This window comes from Ictalurus furcatus, chromosome 7 (genome assembly GCF_023375685.1).
Source record: "Ictalurus furcatus strain D&B chromosome 7, Billie_1.0, whole genome shotgun sequence".
In the NCBI taxonomy this organism is placed as follows: domain Eukaryota; kingdom Metazoa; phylum Chordata; class Actinopteri; order Siluriformes; family Ictaluridae; genus Ictalurus; species Ictalurus furcatus.
The window spans coordinates 25,783,785-25,811,758 of record NC_071261.1 but is presented as its reverse complement, the minus strand read 5'-3'; the positions used below and the strand labels follow the sequence as shown (position 1 = coordinate 25,811,758).

At 36.7% G+C, this 27,974-nt stretch overlaps 1 protein-coding gene across 3 annotated transcripts; it reads left to right on the top strand.

Annotated features, from left to right (window-relative positions):
- The first annotated feature begins 6 nt into the window (after window positions 1-6).
- Window positions 7-27,715, top strand: LOC128610257 (butyrophilin subfamily 1 member A1-like). 3 transcript variants are annotated; one of them, XM_053629458.1, is made up of 12 exons: window positions 7-305; window positions 426-485; window positions 3,664-4,014; window positions 6,785-7,063; window positions 7,303-7,404; window positions 9,990-10,016; window positions 14,389-14,421; window positions 16,888-16,920; window positions 21,869-21,901; window positions 23,719-23,745; window positions 25,538-25,567; window positions 26,876-27,715. In XM_053629458.1, exons 2-12 carry the CDS (start codon window positions 428-430, stop codon window positions 27,421-27,423), a joined length of 1,521 nt encoding a protein of 506 aa, XP_053485433.1. In that variant the 5' UTR covers window positions 7-305; window positions 426-427; the 3' UTR covers window positions 27,424-27,715. The 3 variants fall into 3 exon arrangements, with proteins under 3 accessions (XP_053485433.1, XP_053485434.1, XP_053485435.1); XM_053629459.1 differs by lacking the exons at window positions 9,990-10,016; window positions 14,389-14,421; window positions 16,888-16,920; XM_053629460.1 differs by lacking the exons at window positions 7,303-7,404; window positions 9,990-10,016; window positions 14,389-14,421; window positions 16,888-16,920 and having other exon boundaries at window positions 21,875-21,901.
- Window positions 27,716-27,974: the final 259 nt, after the last annotated feature.

The window sequence follows — 27,974 nt, the reverse complement described above, 5'->3', positions numbered from 1 at the left end:
TAAACAAAGAAGTTTAAACTAACAAAGCCAATTAACACTCACGAGATAAATATAGGGATTAATATGAGCGAGTGTTTTAGGTTTAGCATTTTAAATTTGGGCCTTTGCAACTTCGGCTGAAATGAGTCACCTCAAACACACTACCTCCATTCTTAGCATATTAGAAAAAAGGTGTGTTTAAAGGTATGTGTGGAACAGGTTACACAGGTTACACAAACGGAAGTACACTAAACTGACATTGTGGACTTATTGACAGTCTTTACTTTTTAGCGTCCTTATCAAGAAAATATTACCCTTACAAAGTGGTGAGTATTTAGATTTTTTGATAGAACAGATATGCATTAAATTGTGCACTGAGTGTAATTCATAAAATGTTATTTATCTTGTAAAACAGACTGAAGCAATAATGATAAACTGTCTTTCAGGGATGATGCTTTTTTGTGTGACTCTCCTGATTCTCTTCAGCTTCATGAAATTTCAATCAGGTATGGAGAAAAACTATTCTGTGTGTGTGTGTGTGTGTGTGTGTGTGTGTGTGTGTGTGTGTGTGTACAGTGTTGATGAGCAGATTCTCAAGTTAGCAGCCAAGTTATAACATTTTGAATAAGCACAATTGTGTATGAGAATGTGTAAAAGTGCTAATTCACTAATTCCACATCCAGCTTCATCCCTTCCTCCAGTAATACATTACTGCATGTTGGCAGAGAGCTGACAGTGTTTAATCTGGTTTTACCATTGCTGTTATTGTTGTTGTTGTTGTTGTTGTTGTTGTTGTTTTGTCCTGAAGTTTTTTGGTCGCAGGAGAATTATCTGGCTGTGCTGGTCACAGGGATTTCAGCCACATTTCATTTCTTTTTGAACAGACCGCGATGGGCACTGGGGAGTGTAAATAAAATGACAGACAAAATGCTTGTGTAAACAATAAAGCACTCCAGACACGTGGGTTTTTTCAGCCACATAATACACTGAGGTCATGACTTAAACCATCATTTTTATCATGATCTACACATTTTTTCAGGTTATTTGTACTAGTAAAATAAGAAATAATTAAAAATTGATGATTATACCTTTGAGTTGCTACCTACAACTACAGTATTGCTACCTACATTACTAGTCCTGCAGAATTTCTTTAAAATTGCACTTAAATATGAATTGCTTTAAAGATTTTATATTTTCATGAGTTTGCCTCTTATGCTGCTACAGACAGCAAACACCAGCTGTGGGGCTACAATATGCAAGAATATCATGAAAGATCAAAATGTACTAACCCCATTTCCATAAAAGCAGGGATTTTTTTTTCTAAAATGCAATAACAACAAAAATCTGTGTTTTGTAAAGTGTCTTGAAACGTTAATTAAATGACAAAAGTACAAAGAAGAGATATTCAATGTTTTCACTGACCAACTGACCAAAATTGTATTTTGTAAATATAATAATTTATATATAATTTAGAATTTGATGCCTTCAACCCACTCAAAAAAAGTCGGGACAGAAGAGTATTTACCGCTGTGTTACATCACCCTTCCTTTTAATTACACTTTTTAATTGTTGGGAACTGAGGATTCTAATTGTTGCAGTTTTGCAAGTGGAATTTTTGCCCATTCTTGCTTGATACAAGACTTCAGCTGCTCCACAGTTCTTGGTCGCCGTTTTCTGATTCTCCTCTTCATGATGCGCCATAGGAGACAGATCTGGACTGCTGGCAGGCCAGTCAAGCACACGCACTCTGAATCTATGAAGCCACGCTGTTGTAGCATGTGCAGAATGAGGCCTGGAATTCTCCTGCTGAAATATTCATGGACTTCCTGGGAAAATACGTTACCTTGATGGCAGCATATGTCTCTCTAAAATCCCAATATATACCTCCACGCCAATGGTACCTTCACACATATGCAAGTCACCCATGCTGTAGGCACTGATATCATACCATCACAGATGCTGGCTTTTGCATCTTTCGCTTCTAACAGTCTGGTTGCTCTTTTTCATCTTTGGCATGGAGAAGTCAACATCCATTTTTCCTGAAAACAAGCTGAAACATGGACTCATCTGACCACAGCACACGTTTCCACTGGCTTTTAGCCCATCTGAGGTGAGATCGGGCCCAGAGAACTCTGTGACATTTCTGAGTAGAGTTGATGTGTGGCTTCCAACTTACATAATAGCATTTCGGTTGCATTTCTGGATCCAGTGGCAGACTGTGTTAAGTGACAACGATCTTCCAAAGTATTCCTGAGCCCATGTTGTTATATTTATCACAGTAGCATGACGATTCTTCAGGCAATGCTGCCTGAGGGCTCGAAGGTCATACACATTCAACAGTGGTTTCCAGCCATGCCCTTTATGTAATGCGATTTCTCTGGATTCCCTGAATCTTTTCACAATATTATGCACTGTAGATGGTGAAAGACCTCAATTCTTTGCAAACTTGCATTGAGCAATGTTTTTTTTTTAACTGAGTGACAATTCTCTCACAAAGTTTGGCACAAAGTGGTGAGTCATGACCATCCTTGCTTGCAAAGACTAAGCCTTTGGTGGCTGTTCCTTTTATGCCCAATCCTGATACCCTCCCCTGTTACCAATTAACCTGGTCCTCCAAAAATGGTGTTACTTGAATATTCTATAAACTTTCAGTCTTATTTTGCCCCTGCAACTTTTTTTGTATGTGTTGAAGGCATCGAATTCTAAATTTGTTTATATTTACAAAATACAATTAAGTTGGTCAGTGAAAACATTGAGTATCTTATCTTTGTACTTTTGTCAGTTAATTTTTGTTTTTATTCCATTTACAAAAAATCCCAAATTTTATGGAGTACATTCAAAAACAGATTTTTTAAAAGAAAAGCTTGATTGTTCACCTATACATAAAAATCCCTTTGGCCAAATGGTTTAGGAAACATGTTTTGATGGACATAAATTTGTAATATATGGGTTCTTAAATGTTTGGGTTTTTTTTACTTTAAATATTTTCATTTTCATAGATATATACATATATACAGCCTTTTGTCTTATTGTCTTGATCATTGTAGTTATTAGTTAAGGCAACAAACTAAATTTTAAATATCCACAGCTGAAAATAAGGTGTGTAGGTCAAAGTCCAATTAAATATGCTATGTTTTGTTACACATAAAAAAATAAATAAAATAAAATAAAATAAAAACCACATATACACATTATATATATATACATACATACATACATACATACATAAATCTCAAAAAAATTGAAAATCATGGAAAAGTTTATTTTTTTCCCCATAATTTAATTCAAAAAGTGGAACTTTCACATATTCTGCATTCATTACACATAAAGTGAAATGTTTCCAGCCTTTGTTTTGTTTTAATCTTAATGATTACGGCTTACATGCTCATGGAAATCAAAAATCCAGTATCTCAAATTATTAGAATAAAGAATTTATGAAACAGAAATGTCCACCTGAAAAGAGGTCTAATCAGATAATTAACTCAAAACTCCTGAAAGGTTTCCTGAGTCTTTAATCTTCCAGTCTGGTTCAGTACACACACCCACAATCATGGAATCATGGGGAAAATGAAAGTAAATTTTGCATTTCATTTGGAAATCAAGGTACACACACATACATACATACATACATAATATTGGTAATGATATACAGTATTTGTGTGTTTTTGGGGGGAAAAAACCCAGAGGGATTACAGGTGGTCAGTCCAGATGCTCCTCTTTATGCTGTAGCTGGTGAAGACCTGGTTCTGCCCTGTTTTATCAAACCCAACACCAGCGCTGTGCACATGACAGTGGAGTGGATGAGACTAGAGGATGTGGCTTCATTAGTGCATCTCTATAAGGATCATGAAGACAGAAATGAAGATCAGGCTCAGTCTTACAGTGGAAGAACATCACTGTTTAAAGAGGAGCTACAGAAAGGCAACGCTTCACTCAAACTCTCAGCTCTCCGAGTCTCTGATGAAGGAAAATATAAATGTCTCGTTGAGGACAAATCCTGGTATGATGACATCACTGTTCATGTCATTGTTGAGGGTAAGATCTATTTCTACACTTTATACATTGAATGTTAGACTATGATAAACTTTCTTTTCTCTTAACATCAATAGTTTGTGCATAAATAAACCACATCATAATTTGTATTTTTCTAATGTATTTATTTATTTAAGTGGGTTTTATAATGGGAGTTCACTCACTCACTGAATCACAAGTTTCCAACTCTGGTCCTGGAGAACCCCCTGCCCTACACACCCCTGTTTCTAACACACCTGATTTAACTCAGGAAGGGCTGTTAATTAGCTGATTAGTTAAATCAGGTGTGTTGGGAGAAGGGGAAACACTAAAACATGCAGGACAGAGTATTTCAGGACCAGGGTTGGGAATGAATTGGATTAAATGATCACGAGCACAGGAGACACTCAGACATACACTCACTAGGTGAGTCTAAATCATGTCTACAACATGGCTCGGCAAATCAATAAGAAAAAGAAAGATTAAATATATGATTAATGTGAGATTAAATTTATGCTTCAGTTATTTTTAAAAAACATTTATTCCAGTGTACAGAAGATATTCATGCAGTGTGTGATTTGGTTAGTCTGTGCTTCACTCTCATGTTTGCATAAGCAGATGTGGAACAGAGTCAGCAAATAATCCTCTACAGTTATCTTCATTAATTTCCATATGCTTGTCCATTTTATTGTCTCTCTATAATATTGGGTTCAGCATTTACTCGTTTCAGTTCAGACACAGAAAACATATAGATAAGAATACATAATAATATAATCAAGGACATAGCTATAATCATGGATAGTTGCTCAGCTTATTTGAAGAGGTAATTCAATATATACATTCATCATAGGTATTTGATAGCACAGAGACACACAAACAGAAACTATAACCCAGTGTTCCCCATATCCAGGATGTCTTAATACAGTTCATAATATAAGAGTACATGATATAAGAGAATTTCCTTTCATATACTAAAACTGGGACAACAAAGGGCTGGGCTAATGCTAGGCTAGGCAAGGAAAACAAAACCATTCAGAGAAAACATTAACCAAAATCTAGCCACGCATGCAAACACAGACTAAGCATAATGCTCCAACAACATAAAAGCCACAAACCCAGAAGTTAAATAAGGTGACTAATAATACAATACCAAACAGGTGTGCATGATCATGACGGGAAATGGGGTGGACAACAGAAGAAGTTCAACACGGTGATTATGGGTTCTCTCTAGTGCAGTGCCAGTCCTAGACTTCTGGGGCAGTTAGGAAAACTTTGTCAGAGGCCCCTGTCAGTGCTTTCATAAAAACTCCCCAAATGACCCCCACCCCTTAATCTGTTCTTTCAGAGCAGTTTCAGTGTCAAACAACATACAGTGAATTGATTTCAAACATTAGTATTTAATATTGAAATAATATATTTAAGGTGCACTGCCAATATTATATATTGCATTAAAACACGTATAAGAACGTTTTGATTATTGATGTCTACCGACACAAACTGAAAATAACACTTCATCATGGGGCATTTCTAATGAAACACAGTGGACTACTATTGAATCTGTTGATCTGGACTGACTGGAGTATTGTTTTTAATCAATTCATTGCATGGATTGTCAAGACTAGATAAGAATTTAGAGTATCTAACAACTACAAAAAATGCATGCCTTTTAATTCTTTTGCTTCATGTTCTTGGCACTTTTTCTTTCTTTTTTCTGCTCCCAATGTATAGCTTCATTTGGAAGCTATTGACATGCATTTTGACATATGGCATCATGATGGCTGAGTCTGAAACAGTAATCAAATAAATATAATCATGTATTTTTTAAAGAAATTTCCACATGACTCTAAAGCTGAATCTGCATTTATATTTGCATGTTCTAAAAAATATTTACCGATGGAAAATAATATACAAGATCAAAGGGGCCCAAAGCTTGTGTAGTTTGTATATAGGGAGGACCGGCACTGCTCGAGTGGTCCAGGGGGGATCTGTCCCTTGTAGCTGTGACAAACATATGACAAATGTGCACTACAACATCATACCCAGTTTGAACACAGTTTGTTTATATTTCTTGATGAGTGATGGGGAAATACATAAATACAGTATATGGATGATGTGAGGGGTGTAGATGCTAAAAGTGCTTCTTTGATCTATTTATTGTCTCCTGATGTGATCAAATCATCACTCCAACACAGTGCTGCTTCTTCTCTGTTTTTAAGACGGACAAATCAGTTCCATAACAAAAATTAGACCATTTCAATTAGACAAAGCTAATTAACTCATTATCATTTAGGCTGTTTGAAACATTCCTTAAAAAATCATGCTTTGTCTGACTACAGCAGTTTTATCGACTTCTAACTCATTAGGACTTTTCTTGAACGCTCCTGAATTTGAGCACTCTCGGGAACTAAGAATCTTAAAACTTTTATTTTTTTCTAAGAATTGAATCAAAAATGTTTCTCTCAGAATTTTTGAGCAGTTCTGACTGATTTCATACTCTGAGGTTTTAATAAGGGAACAAAATTGGGAAATGGTAAAGGATGTTGGTCTGTTTGCTCTGGACAGCAAAAGAGATTAGTTTGAAAAGTTTGGCAGATTGCAGTATAAATACAGTCTTGTATATTTTATTTAAGTGTCACACGTCATGGTATTTAATTTTTTTTTTTTTTTTTTTTTTTACAATATAAAGAACAGTCTTTAAACTGAAAATGAGCAGAAAATAATAACCTCTACAGAGGTTAACAGTATAACGTGATTTCACCATATTTAAAACAATACTTTTATTTATTGTGTATAGTTCTGGGAAGCCACCCGATGATCACGATGGAGAGTTATGATCACTCAGGAGGGATTAATCTAGTGTGTGAGTCCAGAGGCTGGAACCCTGAACCTGAGGTTCTGTGGATGAACAGAGAAGGAGACACTCTGCCTGCTGAAGATACACAGATGCACAGAGACACTGAGGGCTTCAGTGTGAAACGCCCCATCACTGTTTATGATTATAGCGACTCCAACAAGTTTTACTGCAGACTTCAACAAAAACATCACATGATGGAGGCAGAGGTTATCATTAATAGTAAGTGTCTATGATTACAGTAGAATGTTAAAAGTTTTTAATCATTACAAATTAGGTGATTAAAGATGAAACATGATTGTGATGAACACACACTATTCTTGCATTAGAGTGTATGCATTATTTTTATTATATCTGGTGATTTTTGCTACAGTTCTGTCTGAGTGTGTTTTGCATTTATCAATAATTCCTGCACAGTTTATTAAAAATATCTGTAACACTGTAAACTTGGTTTTGTTTAGGTAAAGTCTTTGATGCTTGGAAGTGGGTTGTGGGCATTTCAGTTTCAGCATGTCTTATTGCTGTCGGATCGATAGTAACTGCAGTTATCTGTTACAAGAAAGGTAATCTTTAAATCATTTTCCTTTATAATATCTCCAGCTTAAATTATATTGCAGTTTATACCATAGCTTTAGTCCACAGATTCCCAACTCTGGTCCTGGAGATCCCCATGTCCTACACATTTTAGTGTTTTTCCTGCAATAGCACTCACTTTAGGTCAGGAAGGGCTGTTAATGAGCTGATTATCTGGATCAGGTGTTTTAGAGCACAGAAAACACTTGTAGGACCGGGGGGGGGTTCTCCAGGACAAGGGTAAAGAACCTGTGCTTTACTCAGTAGACAACAGAAGTCCAGTTGGCCGTGCTCTCTGTGAAGAGGATGATTTAATTCTGTCTCAAACTCTCACCTTTGTCTTCATCTATTCACTTCCATTACCACAAGCCCTTTCTGAAGAAGTGAAAGGATATTTCATTAATGAAAGGTTTGGGAGAGTATCGAGTCTCACCCTGCACATCAGAATATTATTACAGGACACAGAATCTAATTTACACTGAGGTTCACAGCTCATTTCACTAGAAACACTTAGAGTAGTTCTAACTTAAAATTTTAAGTTAAAACAAAAACTTAATTTAAATGTCAGCAGTGTTGTTAAACTTTAACTTATCTTTCCGAACTATCAAAATAGCATTAACATTGTCTTTAGTTCCACCTCTGGCTTAAGTCTTATTAAACATTATGCAAACCAGCAAATTAATATTTACAGATCACCAAATGTAAATATTTTAATGCTCCTTTCTATCAGACTTGAATATTTTAGGCCAATCTGGTGAATAGATAGTGATTCAAATAAAATAACTAATAAAATATTTGACAAATAGACTGCATGAAATACTGCATATATTATGTGAGGCATAATAATCATTTCAACACAATCAAGCCCACCCTACCTCATGTGGAAAAAGTAATTTCCTCTTAATTAAGTACTTTATTTATTTATAGAGAGCATGTTGTTCTGTCTGTCAGCACTGCATGCTGTACTGCTGCTAATCCTCCACAGAGCCGTGCCAGTGCCACAGTGTGCAGCTCTGATGTTTCTCAGCACAGCAATCACATTGTTGCTGCCCAGTGGTTCTGTGGCTGAGTGGATTATAGATGTAGTACTGCAGATTTATTAAAGAGCTGCAGACAGAGAAATCCAGAAAACAAAATTCTAAGAGAATTTGATATTCAAAAAACAATAATCTGAAGGCTAAAATACAAAAACACAAAACAGTAGAGTAGTCCAAGATCACAGAGAGGATCCACGATTTAACCAACTTGAATTCACAGAAAATTTCACCAAGACTTCAGAGAGGAGGGACTGTGGTTACTGGATATCAGAAGTCTGGTAGTGAATGAGCTACACCTTTACTTCAGTCTAATTAGTGACTATGACAGGTGAGGTAGTATGTTGTGTGGCTAGTGTGACATGTTAAATGGACGGGGTGCCACAAAACTATGCAGATTTGAGCAAAGTTACAGCTTTACAATTATATAAATGTCTAAATAAAGTGTATTATTATCATTAGCTAGTGGCTCAGACTGGTAAATCCCAACAGGTCCTCAATCTCTGTGGGTTTTTGTATTATAAATGAGTTCTTATAATCGTTAATGATGAAGTTTTTTGTTATTTATGCTTTTTAAAAAGATTTTGTTTGTTTATGTAACTGTGTAGGAACTAATCAGGGGTGAATGAATAGTGCTACATTAACAGTTCTACATCAGTTAGTTACAGTCCACTAATTTGATTGGACAAGCGGCGTTCCAGTAGAGTTGAAATTTAGTGTAACAGCACTGGGACATTTCACTGTTTGTATCACTCCATTTGTCTGTGTTTGCTACATAAATAAAACAGTTCTAACAATAGTCTGTCACATTGAAACCGTTACTGCACTTACTACGACCTGTCAGTTAGTCTGTGTGTTACTATGGCAACCCACCCCTCAGTCCAGCTGTGTCTTCTTTGGGAACTTTTTTTCATTGATGGCACTTTTTTATTGTGTCTGAAATGTCAGTTGCTTGATATGTATTTCTCATTTTAAAAACCTGTCTAAAATCATAATCACACGATGATCATGCTGTTGTAAAGAATATACGGCACTCGGCGTGTGTCTGAAACTAGGAAACCATATGTTAAGTGATTATCTATTTACTGTTAGCGTGCATTAGGTGGGTAGTTGGTACTGTGTCTATATTCATTTATTTTATGATATTCGGTCATATTCAGCAGTAGTCAGGCACCGTATGATATTAAATGTGAATTTTCCTGAGCTGACATTAACACTGACTCAGTAATGTTCATCAAACCCTCACCCTCAGTACTCCTGACTTACAGACACAATGTAAGATGCTGAAGGTTCATGAGAAAGTGTAGATCAGAGCAAAGGGCAGAAATTACAGCTCCTTCTCATGTTTCTCAAACTAATAATGCCAAATTACACACACATCAGGTTTATACAGATTTGAACATTTATTGTGACATAAACAAGGAGTAAGAAGGTTAGAAATGCAAACACATCAGTCACAAAACATTAAATTACTTACTGTGAAATGCATTTATTTATTTGTTTGTTTGTTTATTAAACCAGTTTATCTGTTTTATCCTCAGAGCTTCAAAGGCAGAATCAAAAAGCAGGTAACAATGAACTTTTTGTCCTCTTAAAATCATACTATTTAAATAATTGGAGTAAATTTAACAGACGATATCACCCTGATCAAATATAATCACAAAGATAACTGTGAGGTTGTTAGACTGTTTGTGCCTCTTTAACTCAGAGACACAATTTAACATGGTGACGCTTTAAAAGAATGTGTAGACCGGGGCAGAGGGCAGAAATTACAGCTCCTTCTCATGTTTGTTTAAATGAATGCTTCTAAATTATAAGTCATATATCCAGATTTGGACAACAGTAAGTAAACAGGATGGAGTGTTGTGGAGTGAAACTTCGACTTTTTTATATTTAAAGACTTGCATACTTAAACAAACTGCTTAAAATCTAATAAGTGCAAGCGTAGCCACAAATATTAACACAACCATTCAGGAGTAAAGTAACTCAGAGCAATGATGTTATCCTTTTCCTTTGTTGTTTTATTAACTTTAACGATATTATAGGCTATGCATTGTAGTATACGACTGTTTTCATCCACTTAAAATAGGACTTGGCCTGTAAATTTGTGTATTTGATTACTCACCTGTGTTAACGCAAGCACACATCACAGAGCACGCGCCCACACAGAAAGCATGCGGGTGCCCGAGTCGACAGTTTAGTGATGGGAAGTTCGGATCATTTTACTGACTTGGATCTTTGAATCTCGTTCAGCAAAATGAACGAATCTTTTTTTTTTTTTTTTTTTTTTTTGAGTCATTTCATTCATTTCAGCAGAATATAATTAAAATGTTACATGTTAAATTCCCCAACACCTCTAGTACTTACGCAAATGATCACATTTGGAATAAAAAATAAACTATAGGCTAATGCAACCAAGGCCGAATTATGAGAAACGGAAATGATTGATTAATTGCTTAGCATTAGGATATGCAGTCTGTTAGTTCACCTCACCTCCCGATCAGAGTCGTTCTTCTTTTGTCACGTCACATTTGATTAGTTCACGTCTCAAGTCTTCAGGTTTGAGGCATTCGTTCATCACGTGACTGCCCCATATTCTGAATGCAGTGGGGCTGTGAAGTGATGAACGCACGACTCGAACCAAAGACTTCAGAGGTGAACTAATCATTTCTGTTTCCCGGTACAGAACCTATGGGGATGTTGCTGCGCATGCGCGTTCAAAAATGTTTAAAGATTATTAAAGATTTATTGAAAATGAACGATTCGTTCATGAACGACACATCACTACACAGTGTGTGAGCACTTAATTAAGTTCTTGTTACGAAACGGGAATAGAAGCTGAAGCAAGCGCAGATCAACGTCTTTGTTCTCAAACAGAGGTCAATACACATGAAACATGGTCTATACTGGAAGAGATAAGCATGAAACTAAATTCGAGGCATGGAACGAGAACAGGGGCTGGAACACTGGGCGACGTCCTCAGCGGGGCTGGAAAGTGGGACGGCTTCCTCGGCGGGGCTGGACAGCGGGACAGCTTCCTCGGCGGGGCTGGACAGCGGGACAGCTTCCTCGGCGGGGCAGGACAGCGGGACAGCTTCCTCGGCGGGACAGGGCAGCGGGACAGCCTCCTCAGCAGCTGAGACCTCCCCGCAGGTCTCCCACTGGAGCCCTGAGGTCGCCCTGTTGACCTCAGGCGGAGGCTCCGAGGTCGCCACGTTAACCTTGGGCTGGGACTCCGGGGCTGTGACCTCCTGCTGTTTACGTTGTGCAGAGGTAGCTCTCCCCCTGCCCTGCCCCGCCGAGGAAGCTGTCCCGCTGTCCTGCCCCGCCGAGGAAGCTGTCCCGCTGTCCAGCCCCACCGAAGAAGCTGTCCCGCTTTCCAGCCCCGCTGAGGATGTCGCCCAGCGTTCCAGCCCCGCTGAGGACGTTGGAGGGGGGTTCTGTCACAATCTCGCCGACAGATGGCGCTGAAGCATCGACGTGCACGGACGGCTGCAGAGCGCGCGCGTGCATGAGGTCACGGAATGAGAACTATTTCCTATGGATGCTAAGACTGTGTTAAGTGTGGCCAGCTGTCAGCAATTAAGAGAATCGTGACTGGTTATTTAAACCCCTCGTGTTGCTGTGCACGCCACGCGGCATTAGAGAAAAGACGGAATGAATAATGGTGCCAGGCGGTAGTGTTACCATACTCTGTCCATTTTCCTGTTCCTTAGTTCATGCCATAGTTAAGAGTGTTTCATGCTTGAGTTAAAGCAGTGGTTCACGCCTGAGTAAAATGAGTGTTTCAAGTCATAGTCTTGTTCTATGTTCTGTGCTTCATGCCTCATTTCTAGGTAAAGGTTAAATGTTTCAGTTAGTTAAATGTGGTAGTGTCCACACCCTGTTTAAGTTCATGTTTTTTGCTTCAGTTCTAGTTTTATGTTTAGACCTTGTTTCCCACCTCCTCGTGTGTTGACTTAAGTAGTAAATAAAGACTTTACTCCTGCGCTTACTTCCTGTCCAAGTCTCGTTTCATAACGGTTCTCTCTCACAGTTTTTGTTCTTTTAACACCACGCACTTCCTGCTCTGTATTCTCACATTCACATTAAAAAATAAATAAAATAAAATAGATAAATAAACACTGAATGCGGTACACATACTTACATATTGTAATATGTAGCAATATCTCGGAGGATAGTTTATATCGTCGCATGTGAATTTCTTCCTCAGGCTAACCTACCCCCTGCTTTTTGCAAATCATGGAGATAAATTGTTGATATTTTAAACGTGTATTAAGTGACAAGAAGAAATAATACTTAGCTAGTTTTATTTCGTTACTTTTATAGATATTTAGCTTCAGTTCGCTGCCTAGCAACAATATAATACGATTGACCAAACTATGTGTGGATTAGTCGCGGTTTAATTCGATGGAGAAACGACGTAAACAATACTTGTATTGTTTACCATTATAAACAATGCACTATTGTATAGTACATGTTGTTTTTACAAGTGATTAAATCAATATGAACAAATTTTTACTTACAAAATTTGACAATGGTGGAAGATTTCAATCTTGCCCTACAACATCTATCGTCTTCTGTCTGCTTCGCGCTTCACATGAGATCTCGTGATGAATGTTCAGAACGTGACATCATTGTTGTATTGATTCAACATATGCTTTTAAGTTGAGGTGACAGATACTGTCTCTAATTCAACTTACAAACTAGTTTTGATAGTGAAAACTTAACATGTTAAGTTAAACTAAAAAAAAAACTATTTGTTGTGTCAACTTAAAATTCACTAAAACTCAAAATCATTTTTTACAGTGAAATGTAATCATAAAGGTAATTGGGACATTTATTAGATCGTTTGGACCTCTTTAACTTAGAGACACAATTTAACATGGTGAAAGTTCACAAGAAGGTGCAGATTGGGGCAGAGGGCAGAAATTACAGCTCCTCATGTCTATATAATAAATGCTACTAAATTATGGGCAGCTCAAGTCATATATCCAGATTTGGACACCAGGAAGTAAACAGGAAGGAGTGTTGTGGAGTGAAATCAGAGTCAGCAAAACCTGGACCTGAATTTGTCATGCTTGTAAAAATAACCTGTGTAAATATGATGTTATTAAAAATTGTCAATGTGAAACTTTAATTTAAAAGTATTGGTTCTGAATTAAACTATATGAAATTCAAGTTTAAAAATTTCAATGTAAAAAATATCAGGCAATAAAAATTCATGTTAAAAAATTCAAGGTATCAAAAATTCAGGAAAAAATAAACCGGTAGTAAAACTAATTCAGGTTCAAACAATTCAAGCTGTCGAAAATTCAGAAAAAAACATCTGGTGTGTTGTGATTGGCCAGGACTGAGTTTGATTAGAGTCTGGCTCATTTGCTCTTTCTGAGTATCCCAGATGTTTCCTCTGGATTTTTGACTTCTTGAATTTTTTACTACCTGTTTTTTAAACCCCAAATTTCTGAAACATTGAATCTTTTGAACAGCTTTTTATTACCTGAATTTCTTAACCTAAATATTAAAAACCTGAATTTCAAAATCAATATATTTATATATCTTAAGATTCACACTGACCATTTTCAATAACTACATTTACACATTTCTTTGCATGCATTACACATTCAGGTTCAGGTTCTGCTGACTCTGATTTCACTCCATAGAGGGTTCTGTAAGAAGAGTAGAGATACAAACACATCACTCACAATACAGTAAATTACTTGTTTTCTATATCACTCATAACTGACCTGTAACATCATCTTCCACTTTGTGAAGTGTGCTCAATCATTTAACAAATAAATAACATCAGAGAACAATTATATTTCATAACTGCAATCTGATTTGTGTTCATTTACTTCACTATATTACACTGATTCATCTATTTATTCTTTTATTTGTATAGAATTTACACACAATACTCAACTATTTTATCTGTTTTAGCCGAGGAGCTTCAGAAGGAGAAGGAATACGCAGGTGAGAATGAACTTTTTGTGCTTTTAAAATCCTACTGAATATTTAATTGGAGGAGACAATACCACCTTGTTAAAATGTAAGATAATAAAGCACTGTATACACGGTCTAGACATAAAAATAAATACAATGTGTCTTTGTGTGTGTGTGGTCTGAAAGGAATTACAGTAAATACACATAAATTACTGATGAATCTTTACATAAGGCATTAGCTCTAATCTACACTACATGGCCAAAATTCAATTCAATTAAATTTTATTTGTAAGCTTTACAGAAATATCAACACGGTATATAAATATTAAAGGTGCGAATTTATCTCAACTGAGCAAGCCACTTGCGACGGTGGCAAGGAAAAACTCCCTAAGATGTTAAGAGGAAGAAACCTTGAGAGGAGCCAGACTCAGAAGGGAACCCATCCTCATCTGGGTAACAACAGATAGTGTGCAAAAGTTCATTATGGATTTATATGAAGTCTGTTTGGCCTTAGAAGCAGCCGTAGTCCCAGCAATCTGGAATTGGAGTAGATGAGAGGTCCATCCAGAGGTAGGACATCCGAAACGGATCAGGCAGGTCCGGAGCGCAGAGAGGATCAGGATCTCTAGTATCTCCATAAATCACACATTGTGTGTGGCTCGACAGAAGGAGAGAGGGAGAGAAAAGATTGTTAGGACTGTGCTTAGCATAACAGAAAGTCTAGTCAGGGTAGGCTTGAGTAAACAAATAAGTTTTAAGCCTAGACGTAAACACTGAGACTGTGTCTGAGTCCCGAACACTAATTGGAAGACTGTTCCATAACTGTGGGGCTCTTCCTCCTGCTGAGCTGATATTTAGTGTAACAGCACTGGAACATTTCACTGCTGGTATCACTCCACTTGTCTATGTTCGCTACATAAATAAAACAGTTCTAATAATAGTCTGTCACATTGAAACCGTTACTGCACTTACTACGACCTGTCAGTTAGTGTGTGTGTTACTATGGCAACGCACCCCTCAGTCCAGCTGTGGCTTCTTTGGGAACTTTTTTCGTTGATGGCACTTTTTTATTGTGTCTGAAATGCCAGTTGCTTGATATGTATTTCTAATTTTAAAAACCTGTCTAAAATCATAATCACACGATGATCATGCTGTTGTAAAGAATATACGGCACTCTGCGTGTGGCTGATACTAGGAAACCATATGTTAAGTGATTATCTATTTACTGTTAGTGTGCATTAGGTGGGTAGTTGGTACTGTGTCTTTATTCATTTATTTTATGATATTCTGTCATATTCAGCAGTAGTCAGGCACTGTATGATATTAAATGTGAATTTTGCTGAACTGCCATTAACACTGACTCAGTAATGTTCATCAAACCCTCCCCTCAGTACTCCTGACTTACAGACACAATGTAAGATGCTGAAGGTTCATGAGAAAGTGTAGATCAGAGCAAAGGGCAGAAATTACAGCTCCTTCTCATGTTTGTTTAAATGAATGCTGCTAAATTATGGGCAGCTCAAGTCATATATCGAGATTTGGACACCAGGAAGTAAACAGGACAGATATGGGCGGATATAGTTGTGGAGTGAAATCAGAGTCAGCAAAACCTGGACCTGAATATGTCATGCTTGTAAAAATAACGTGTGTCAAAAATGTGATGTTATTGAAAATTGTCAATGTGAAACTTTAATTTAAAAGTATTGGTTCTGAATTAAACTATATGAAATTCAAGTATTAAAAATTTCAATTAAAAAAATATCAGGCAATAAAAATTTGTGTTAAAAAATTCAAGGTATCAAAAATTCAGGAAAAAATAAACCGGTAGTAAAACTAATTCAGGTTCAAACAATTCAAGCTGTCGAAAATTTAGGAAAAAAAACATCTGGTGTGTTGTGATTGGTCAGGACTGAGTTTGATTAGAGTCTGGCTCATTTGCTCTTTCTGAGTATCCCAGATGTTTTCCCTGGATTTTTGACTTCTTGAATTTTTTACTACCTGTTTTTTAAACCCCAAATTTCTGAAACATTGAATCTTTGGAACAGCTTTTTATTACCTGAATTTCTTAACCTAAATATTAAAAACCTGAATTTCAGAATCAATATATTTAAATATCTTAAGATTCACACTGACCGTTTTCAATAACTACATTTACACATTTCTTTGCATGCATTACACATTCAGGTTCAGGTTCTGCTGACTCTGATTTCACTCCATAGAGGGTTCTGTAAGAAGAGTAGAGATACAAACACATCACTCACAATACAGTAAATTACTTGTTTTCTATATGACTCATAACTGACCTGTAACATCATGTTCCACTTTGTGAAGTGTGCTCAATCATTTAACAAATAAATAACATCAGAGAACAATTATATTTCATAACTGCAATCTGATTTGTGTTCATTTACTTCACTATATTACACTGATTCATCTATTTATTCTTTTATTTATATAGAATATACACACAATACTCAACTATTTTATCTGTTTTAGCCTCAGAGCTTCAGAAGGAGAAGGAATACGCAGGTGAGAATGAACTTTTTGTGCTTTTAAAATCCTACTGAATATTTAATTGGAGGAGACAATATCACCTTGTTAAAATGTAAGATAATAAAGCACTGTATACACGGTCTAGACATAAAAATAAATACAATGTGTCTTTGTGTGTGTGGTCTGAAAGGAATTACAGTAAATACACATAAATTACTGATGAATCTTTACATAAGGCATTAGCTCTAATCTACACTACATGGCCAAAATTCAATTCAATTTTATTTGTAAGCTTTACAGAAATATCAACACGGTATATAGATATTAAAGGTGCGAATTTATCCCAACTGAGCAAGCCACTTGCGACGGTGGCAAGGAAAAACTCCCTAAGATGTTAAGAGGAAGAAACCTTGAGAGGAGCCAGACTCAGAAGGGAACCCATCCTCATCTGGGTAACAACAGATAGTGTGCAAAAGTTCATTATGGATTTATATGAAGTCTGTTTGGCCTTAGAAGCAGCCGTAGTCCCAGCAATCTGGAATTGGAGTAGATGAGAGGTCCATCCAGAGGTAGGACATCCGAAACGGATCAGGCAGGTCCGGAGCGCAGAGAGGATCAGGATCTCTAGTATCTCCATAAATCACACATTGTGTGTGGCTCGACAGAAGGAGAGAGGGAGAGAAAAGATTGTTAGGACTGTGCTTAGCATAACAGAAAGTCTAGTCAGGGTAGGCTTGAGTAAACAAATAAGTTTTAAGCCTAGACGTAAACACTGAGACTGTGTCTGAGTCCCGAACACTAATTGGAAGACTGTTCCATAACTGTGGGGCTCTTCCTCCTGCTGAGCTGATATTTAGTGTAACAGCACTGGAACATTTCACTGCTGGTATCACTCCACTTGTCTATGTTCGCTACATAAATAAAACAGTTCTAATAATAGTCTGTCACATTGAAACCGTTACTGCACTTACTACGACCTGTCAGTTAGTGTGTGTGTTACTATGGCAACGCACCCCTCAGTCCAGCTGTGGCTTCTTTGGGAACTTTTTTCGTTGATGGCACTTTTTTATTGTGTCTGAAATGCCAGTTGCTTGATATGTATTTCTAATTTTAAAAACCTGTCTAAAATCATAATCACACGATGATCATGCTGTTGTAAAGAATATACGGCACTCTGCGTGTGGCTGATACTAGGAAACCATATGTTAAGTGATTATCTATTTACTGTTAGTGTGCATTAGGTGGGTAGTTGGTACTGTGTCTTTATTCATTTATTTTATGATATTCTGTCATATTCAGCAGTAGTCAGGCACTGTATGATATTAAATGTGAATTTTGCTGAACTGCCATTAACACTGACTCAGTAATGTTCATCAAACCCTCCCCTCAGTACTCCTGACTTACAGACACAATGTAAGATGCTGAAGGTTCATGAGAAAGTGTAGATCAGAGCAAAGGGCAGAAATTACAGCTCCTTCTCATGTTTGTTTAAATGAATGCTGCTAAATTATGGGCAGCTCAAGTCATATATCGAGATTTGGACACCAGGAAGTAAACAGGACAGATATGGGCGGATATAGTTGTGGAGTGAAATCAGAGTCAGCAAAACCTGGACCTGAATATGTCATGCTTGTAAAAATAACGTGTGTCAAAAATGTGATGTTATTGAAAATTGTCAATGTGAAACTTTAATTTAAAAGTATTGGTTCTGAATTAAACTATATGAAATTCAAGTATTAAAAATTTCAATTAAAAAAATATCAGGCAATAAAAATTTGTGTTAAAAAATTCAAGGTATCAAAAATTCAGGAAAAAATAAACCGGTAGTAAAACTAATTCAGGTTCAAACAATTCAAGCTGTCGAAAATTTAGGAAAAAAAACATCTGGTGTGTTGTGATTGGTCAGGACTGAGTTTGATTAGAGTCTGGCTCATTTGCTCTTTCTGAGTATCCCAGATGTTTTCCCTGGATTTTTGACTTCTTGAATTTTTTACTACCTGTTTTTTAAACCCCAAATTTCTGAAACATTGAATCTTTGGAACAGCTTTTTATTACCTGAATTTCTTAACCTAAATATTAAAAACCTGAATTTCAGAATCAATATATTTAAATATCTTAAGATTCACACTGACCGTTTTCAATAACTACATTTACACATTTCTTTGCATGCATTACACATTCAGGTTCAGGTTCTGCTGACTCTGATTTCACTCCATAGAGGGTTCTGTAAGAAGAGTAGAGATACAAACACATCACTCACAATACAGTAAATTACTTGTTTTCTATATGACTCATAACTGACCTGTAACATCATGTTCCACTTTGTGAAGTGTGCTCAATCATTTAACAAATAAATAACATCAGAGAACAATTATATTTCATAACTGCAATCTGATTTGTGTTCATTTACTTCACTATATTACACTGATTCATCTATTTATTCTTTTATTTATATAGAATATACACACAATACTCAACTATTTTATCTGTTTTAGCCTCAGAGCTTCAGAAGGAGAAGGAATACGCAGGTGAGAATGAACTTTTTGTGCTTTTAAAATCCTACTGAATATTTAATTGGAGGAGACAATATCACCTTGTTAAAATGTAAGATAATAAAGCACTGTATACACGGTCTAGACATAAAAATAAATACAATGTGTCTTTGTGTGTGTGGTCTGAAAGGAATTACAGTAAATACACATAAATTACTGATGAATCTTTACATAAGGCATTAGCTCTAATCTACACTACATGGCCAAAATTCAATTCAATTTTATTTGTAAGCTTTACAGAAATATCAACACGGTATATAGATATTAAAGGTGCGAATTTATCCCAACTGAGCAAGCCACTTGCGACGGTGGCAAGGAAAAACTCCCTAAGATGTTAAGAGGAAGAAACCTTGAGAGGAGCCAGACTCAGAAGGGAACCCATCCTCATCTGGGTAACAACAGATAGTGTGCAAAAGTTCATTATGGATTTATATGAAGTCTGTTTGGCCTTAGAAGCAGCCGTAGTCCCAGCAATCTGGAATTGGAGTAGATGAGAGGTCCATCCAGAGGTAGGACATCCGAAACGGATCAGGCAGGTCCGGAGCGCAGAGAGGATCAGGATCTCTAGTATCTCCATAAATCACACATTGTGTGTGGCTCGACAGAAGGAGAGAGGGAGAGAAAAGATTGTTAGGACTGTGCTTAGCATAACAGAAAGTCTAGTCAGGGTAGGCTTGAGTAAACAAATAAGTTTTAAGCCTAGACGTAAACACTGAGACTGTGTCTGAGTCCCGAACACTAATTGGAAGACTGTTCCATAACTGTGGGGCTCTTCCTCCTGCTGAGCTGATATTTAGTGTAACAGCACTGGAACATTTCACTGCTGGTATCACTCCACTTGTCTATGTTCGCTACATAAATAAAACAGTTCTAATAATAGTCTGTCACATTGAAACCGTTACTGCACTTACTACGACCTGTCAGTTAGTGTGTGTGTTACTATGGCAACGCACCCCTCAGTCCAGCTGTGGCTTCTTTGGGAACTTTTTTCGTTGATGGCACTTTTTTATTGTGTCTGAAATGCCAGTTGCTTGATATGTATTTCTAATTTTAAAAACCTGTCTAAAATCATAATCACACGATGATCATGCTGTTGTAAAGAATATACGGCACTCTGCGTGTGGCTGATACTAGGAAACCATATGTTAAGTGATTATCTATTTACTGTTAGTGTGCATTAGGTGGGTAGTTGGTACTGTGTCTTTATTCATTTATTTTATGATATTCTGTCATATTCAGCAGTAGTCAGGCACTGTATGATATTAAATGTGAATTTTGCTGAACTGCCATTAACACTGACTCAGTAATGTTCATCAAACCCTCCCCTCAGTACTCCTGACTTACAGACACAATGTAAGATGCTGAAGGTTCATGAGAAAGTGTAGATCAGAGCAAAGGGCAGAAATTACAGCTCCTTCTCATGTTTGTTTAAATGAATGCTGCTAAATTATGGGCAGCTCAAGTCATATATCGAGATTTGGACACCAGGAAGTAAACAGGACAGATATGGGCGAATATAGTTGTGGAGTGAAATCAGAGTCAGCAAAACCTGGACCTGAATTTGTCATGCTTGTAAAAATAACGTGTGTCAAAAATGTGATGTTATTGAAAATTGTCAATGTGAAACTTTAATTTAAAAGTATTGGTTCTGAATTAAACTATATGAAATTCAAGTATTAAAAATTTCAATGTAAAAAATATCAGGCAATAAAAATTCATGTTAAAAAATTCAAGGTATCAAAAATTCAGGAAAAAATAAACCGGTAGTAAAACTAATTCAGGTTCAAACAATTCAAGCTGTTGAAAATTCAGAGAAAACATCTGGTGTGTTGTGATTGGCCAGGACTGAGTTTGATTAGAGTCTGGCTCATTTGCTCTTTCTGAGTATCCCAGATGTTTCCTCTGGATTTTTGACTTCTTGAATTTTTTACTACCTGTTTTTTAAACCCCAAATTTCTGAAACATTGAATCTTTGGAACAGCTTTTTATTACCTGAATTTCTTAACCTAAATATTAAAAACCTGAATTTCAGAATCAATATATTTAAATATCTTAAGATTCACACTGACCGTTTTCAATAACTACATTTACACATTTCTTTGCATGCGTTACACATTCAGGTTCAGGTTCTGCTGACTCTGATTTCACTCCATAGAGGGTTCTGTAAGAAGAGTAGAGATACAAACACATCACTCACAATACAGTAAATTACTTGTTTTCTATATCACTCATAACTGACCTGTAACATCATGTTCCACTTTGTGAAGTGTGCTCAATCATTTAACAAATAAATAACATCAGAGAACAATTACATTTCATAACTGCAATTTGATTTGTGTTCATTTACTTCACTATATTACACTGTTTAATCTATTTATTCTTTTATTTATATAGAATATACACACAATACTCAACTATTTTATCTGTTTTAGCCTCAGAGCTTCAGAAGGAGAAGAGATACGCAGGTGAGAATGAACTTTTTGTGCTTTTAAAATCCTACTGCATATTAATTGGAGGAGACAATATCACCTTGTTAAAATGTAAGATAATAAAGCACTGTATACACGGTCTAGACATAAAAAGAAATGCAATGTGTGTTGGGGGGGGGGAGGGGTCTGAAAATCAATTACAGTAAATTCACATAAATTACTGATATGAATTATCATCTTCACACATGACATTAGCTCTAATATACACTACATGGCCAAAAGTATATAGACACCCCTCCTAATTACTGAGTTCAGGTGTTTCGGTCGCACTCATTACTAACAGGTGTATGAAATCATGCACATAGCTGTACAATCTCCAGAGACAAACACTGGCAGTAGAATGGACTAAAGAGCTCAGTGACTTTAAACGTGATGCTGTCAGTGTGTCATCTTTACCACATGTCAGTTTGTGAAATTTCTTCCCTTCTAGATCTGCCTGTGTGAACTGTAAAGATACGTTCACACTAGAGAGCGACAGGCAACTGTTCATGTTCTATATAAACACATGACACAAAGCTGCAATTTCAGTATCAGTGACAGCGTGACAAGTAACATGTGATTTGAGATTTTCTCAACTTTATGTAAGTTGGGTCTGATGTACCTCAGTGGTTAAGACGTTGGACTACTGATTGGAAGGTCATGAGTTCAAACCCCAGCACCATCGAGCTGCCACTGTTGGGCCCTTGAGCAAGTCCCTTAACTAACTCTCAACTGCTCAGATGTATGAATGAGATAAATGTAAGCCACTCTGGATAAGGGCGTCTGCCAAATGCCATAAATGTAAATGACATGGTAAATCCAAACGATGCTTAACTAAAAAATTGACATAAAACTCATAACCATGGTTTCATTGTATCATGTCGTATATGACTTCTCATTAAACCTGTAAAGAGACGTTAAAAGAAAAATAGCTAGTACAGTTAGCTTGTGCTACTAATAGCTAATACAAATACGTTATGTAACTAACATCAAACAACAGATTTTTCACACTTTTTCCACTTTAATAAAACGTTACAGTTCAAAGTGCATTTTAAAGATAAATAAATAATATACTGTAGTTAACTGTGTGCTGTAAGCTACATTTTGGTCATGACTCTCACTGGAGCTGAATGGACGGTACACACCCACACGCAACAGCAGCAGCACTCGCTCCACGCTCACAAGAGACAAACTACAAGTGACACGAGCGACATGTCGTGTGCTAGTGTGAACATGGTGTAAGTGCTGTTATTGTGAAATGGAAGTGTTTATGTTTTACAACAGCTCAGTCATGAAGTGTTGGTCCACACAAACTCTCAGAACAGGGCCGTTGAGTGCTGAAGCTCGTAGTGCATACAAATCACCTTTCCTCTGTTGTATCACTCACTACAGAGATCCAAACTGCCAATGGAAGCAACATCAGCACAAGAACTGTGCATCAGGAGCTTCATGAAATAGGTTTCCATGGCCAAGCAGCTGCACACAAGCCTAAGATCACTATATGCAATGCCAACTCCATATTAATGCCCATGGTTTTGGAATGAGATTTACAACAAGCTCATATAGGTGTGATGGTCAGGTGTCCACATACTTTTGTCCATATAGTGTATATAATATTATACATATGACCTCCTGCATGTGTTAAACACCACATTTCTACTGTCTATAAAATGTATTATAGAAACAAAGTTAAATAAAGTGAACTTGTTGGTTTTATTCAACACACAACTCACACAGTGGAAAATAATAAGTGTATTAAACATTATCCTACAAGTATGTTTAATCTCTAATATGAACTTTTTTTCTCTTTTTAGAGCTGCAGAGACAGAGAGTGGAAGATGGTAATTACATCAGAGTTTGTGACACTTTAAGGACTTTTATTTTTCAGATTTGTGAAGAACTGTGAGGAGAGAAATTAGATACATAATGTTTGGGATGAAGCATATATTTTTATTTGCCTCTGTACTCCACAATTTTAAATTTGTACTCAAACTATTTACATGAGGTTAAAGTGCACGTACTCTTTAATAATGAGTATTTTTTATACCCCTGAGTTTTACCATGTGTAAATAACAGCACTCAGAATTCATTGTGCTCCTGCCATCAGCAGTTACATTATCAGTGAAGATGAGTGAGCCAGTACCTGAGGCAGTCGTACAGGACCATGTTTTACAGATGAGGTGGTATGCTTTGGATCTTGAACAGTCCCTTTTCACCTCCACACTCTGCTCTTGCCATCACTCTAATACAAGTTCATCTTGGTCTTATCTGTCCACAAGACCTTTTTCCAGAACTCTGCAGGCTCCTTTAAGTACTTTTTAGTAAACTATGCTGTCCATCCTGTTTTTGTGGAGAACTAGTGGTCTGCATCTTGCAGTGTAGCCTCTGTATTTCTGTTCATGAAGTCTTCTGCAGACATTATTCACTGACAAATCCACACCTGCCTCCTGAAGAGTGTTTCTTATCTGTCAGACAGGTGTATGAGGATTTTTCTTCATTATGGTGAGAATCTTCTGTTATCAGCTGTGGAGATCTTCTTTGGCCTACCAGACCCTTTATAGTTACTAAGCTCACCCGTTCTCTCTTTCTTCTTAATAATGTTCCGCACAGTTGATATTTTTGTAAGCCTAAAGTTTGGCCAATGTCTCTGACTGATTTAGTCTTGTCTCTCAGCCCTATAATGTGTCCTTGACTTTCACCCTCACTCTGGTCCTCATGTTGACGAACAGTAAAAGAAGACTAAAGGTGACCAAAAGTCTGGAATAAAGACTAGATGCTGAAATCTCTCTCATACCTGCACTAATGAAGCAATTAAACACACCTGAATAATCACTAACACCTGTGCAGCTCATGTCCCAAATATTATGATACCATGGAATGGAAGCTGTGTATAAAGTGTTGTAATTTCTACATGTTCAGAAATGTATAAAAATACACTTTATTAAAATCTGAAGATGTGCACTTTAACCACATGTGATATGTTTGAGTACAAATTTAAAACAGATGCAAATGGAAAAAGCCTTTATGGAGGGAGCGGTATATATTTAGGAAGAGGAACAGATTCTTAGATTTATATTTCTCTCCTTTCTTTACATTTCTCTATTTCTAGCCAAAAAAATCTACTGATGGCAATAAACTTGTTTCTGGTGTTTTAAATATTGATTTATTTTTTATTTGGTTTGTGGGGGCACGGGGGGGATTTGTGATTAGCACGTTTACCTCACATCTCCGGGGTTGGGGGTTCAAATCCCACCTTTGCCCTGTGTGCACGTGTTCTCCCTGCGCTTCAGGGGTTTCCTCCGAGTACTCCGGTTTCCTCCCTTAGTCCAAACACATGTGTTATGGTCTGACTGGCGTTTCCAGATTGTCTGTAGTGTGTGTGATTGTGCCCTGCAGTGGGTGGGCCCCCGTCCAGGGCGTCCCCTGCTTTTTGCCCCGCTATCCCAGGGATAGACTCCAGGCTCCCTGTGACCCTGTGTAGGATAAGCGGTATAGAAAATGGGTGGATGGATTTGGTTTGTACTTTTGGTCTGTGGTGTAAATATGATTCAAATATTAATTATTTTATTACGTTTTGTTGAATCTAATTGTATTTTGATAAATTCATATAAAATATTGATTCATATTTCACAGAGTTATTAAAGAAGAGGAAGTTGTTTGCAGGTAAGAACAATTTTATCTTCAGTACAGTTACATCAGAGTCTCTACCGTATTTGTGTGTGTGTGTGTGTGCGCGCGCGCGCGCCTAACCTCAGGCAGTAAAAATAAATCTGTCTCTTACGGGGTTTTTTTCAAGAAAAAGCTGCAGCTCTCTCTCTCTCTCTCTCTCTCTCACACACACACACACACACACACACACACACACACACACACACAGACGTCATAACGGAACCATTCAGATAAGGAAATGCAAAGGCAGTTATTTCTAACCCATGTCAAAATAAAAGTATCCAACACAGAACAAAAAAGTTTCCATCATTAAAATTCTGAGGAAATGATAGATTTTAAAATTGACTAATCAGTTTAGTCTGTTAGCTAGTGTATAAACATATACAAACGTTACATTTTCTTAATCTTTTTTATGGGATTTGCCTTTTTTTTTTTTTAATTAATCCATTAGTAAATGATTGATTTATTTATTTTGCAGTGATTGTTTTCTGATAGGAGTGTGTAAGTGTATAGTGTTGTGGTCTTTCACTGCCATCTAGCGGACAAATAATATAACAACTTCATAAAACTTTACAATTTATTCTGTCGAGATGAAAACTCCTCACTACTGGATAATATCCATCATTTACATTAAATACAGAGAAACACGAAATAAACACAAACCCCGAGAGGAACTGATAAAATGTGTTTAAGTGACTTTAAAACGATGGGAAAAATTAAATCTGATAATAAATGTAAATTTCTATCAGGTGAAACGATACACACCTGTTACTGTAAGTAAAGAGCTACAGTAAGTACAGACTGTAAATAAATTCACTGGCGTCCTGCTGCTTATTGATTAAACCTGATGATTTGATTTTGAAAAACACCAGAAAACAAAACAGTAAATAGTATGATTGACATAAACATAGAGGAGAAATGATTTTATTTAAAGTGCTGGTAGAAGATCGAGTGTAGAGGAGAAGATATTTAAGTAAATGTTACACTAGCTACTTTTATTGTGGTGTGAGTTTGAAAATGTCTCTGTTCTGTTTCTTTATCGAAATTTTCTCATGAAGTGAGAAGTTCTGTGTGTCTGTGTATGGGAGTGAAAAACTGATATACATTTATAATATTGAAATATATAAGGTTGAAAACCACACATCTGTATTTATTTATTTATTTATTTATTTAACATGCTTGAAATTCAAGTTTTCTTTTTTTCAATGTTCAGATTCATAACTTCATCATCAGTGATCCACTGATGATGATTTAATATTTTTTACCTGCAAACTCACATCTCACTCTGTGTGTTTCTCTCAGTGGATGTGACTCTGGATCCTGATACAGCTTATGCTGATCTCATCCTGTCTGCTGATGGAAAACAAGTGACACTTGGAGACACAGAACAGAATCTCCCTGATACACCACAGAGGTTTACTAGATATCCTGGTGTTCTGGGAAAGCAGAGCTTCTCCTCAGGGAGATTGTATTATGAGGTGCAGGTCAGAGGGAAAACTAAGTGGACATTAGGAGTCGCGAGAGAGAACATTAACAGGAAGGGGATTATTACACCGACTCCTCAGAAAGGATTCTGGACTGTAGGGCTGAGGAATGAGAATTGGTATGCGGCATTTGCTGGTCCCCCTGTCCCCCTCACACTGAGAGAGAAGGTGGAGAAGGTGGGTGTGTTTGTGGATTATGAGGAGGGTCTGGTCTCCTTTTATGATGTGAAGGCCAGCTCTCATATCTACTCGTTCACTGCTCAGTCTTTCACTGAGAAACTCTATCCTTACTTCAGTCCTGATTTAGATTATGGAGGTAACAATTCAGCACCACTGATCATCTCTCCTGTATTTAACACTGAATGAATTTTCACCTCACAGATTTAATCATCTATTAAATGATGAGAATTAAAAGTTAATATTTTACTTTTTCTGGTAAATTTTAGAAATACATATTCCGTTTTAAAGTGTTGTACAATTTATTTTAATACCTGTTGTTTTTTTTCATAAACAAATAATGTTAATCCTTCAGTCTGTTTTTTTACACATTATGATTGTGGAACTTTATTGATATTTGATTTGTAATGAAAGATAATTTACAGTTCACACTGAGTTTTACTGCAGAATTTAATATGATCAATAAAATGTATGAAGTTCAGCTGCTGATGTCTGTGTAGATAAAACCGAACAGACTAAATGAAAATAGAGATATATTCTATTTACACTGTATAAAAGTAGCAGTTCTTTGTAGAAATAGTTGTTAGATGCTATTTATATTTAAATAGAGGCAGATATTATTTGCGCCTCAGAATTGTTGTACATTAACAGGATGCTGTCACGTTACAAAGTTGAATTCGGAAGCAAGCGCAGTTCTTCATTTAATAAACAGTAAACACAAACAAAGGACTCTACAACAA

Bases quoted from the DNA above. Each gene is read 5' to 3' on its own strand.
- LOC128610257 (XM_053629458.1), top strand. From the start codon at position 428: ATGATGCTTTTTTGTGTGACTCTCCTGATTCTCTTCAGCTTCATGAAA. The intron at 4,015-6,784 runs GTAAGATCTATT...TATTGTGTATAG, and splicing joins TGTTCATGTCATTGTTGAGG to TTCTGGGAAGCCACCCGATG. The intron at 23,746-25,537 runs GTAATTACATCA...CATATTTCACAG, and splicing joins GAGACAGAGAGTGGAAGATG to AGTTATTAAAGAAGAGGAAG.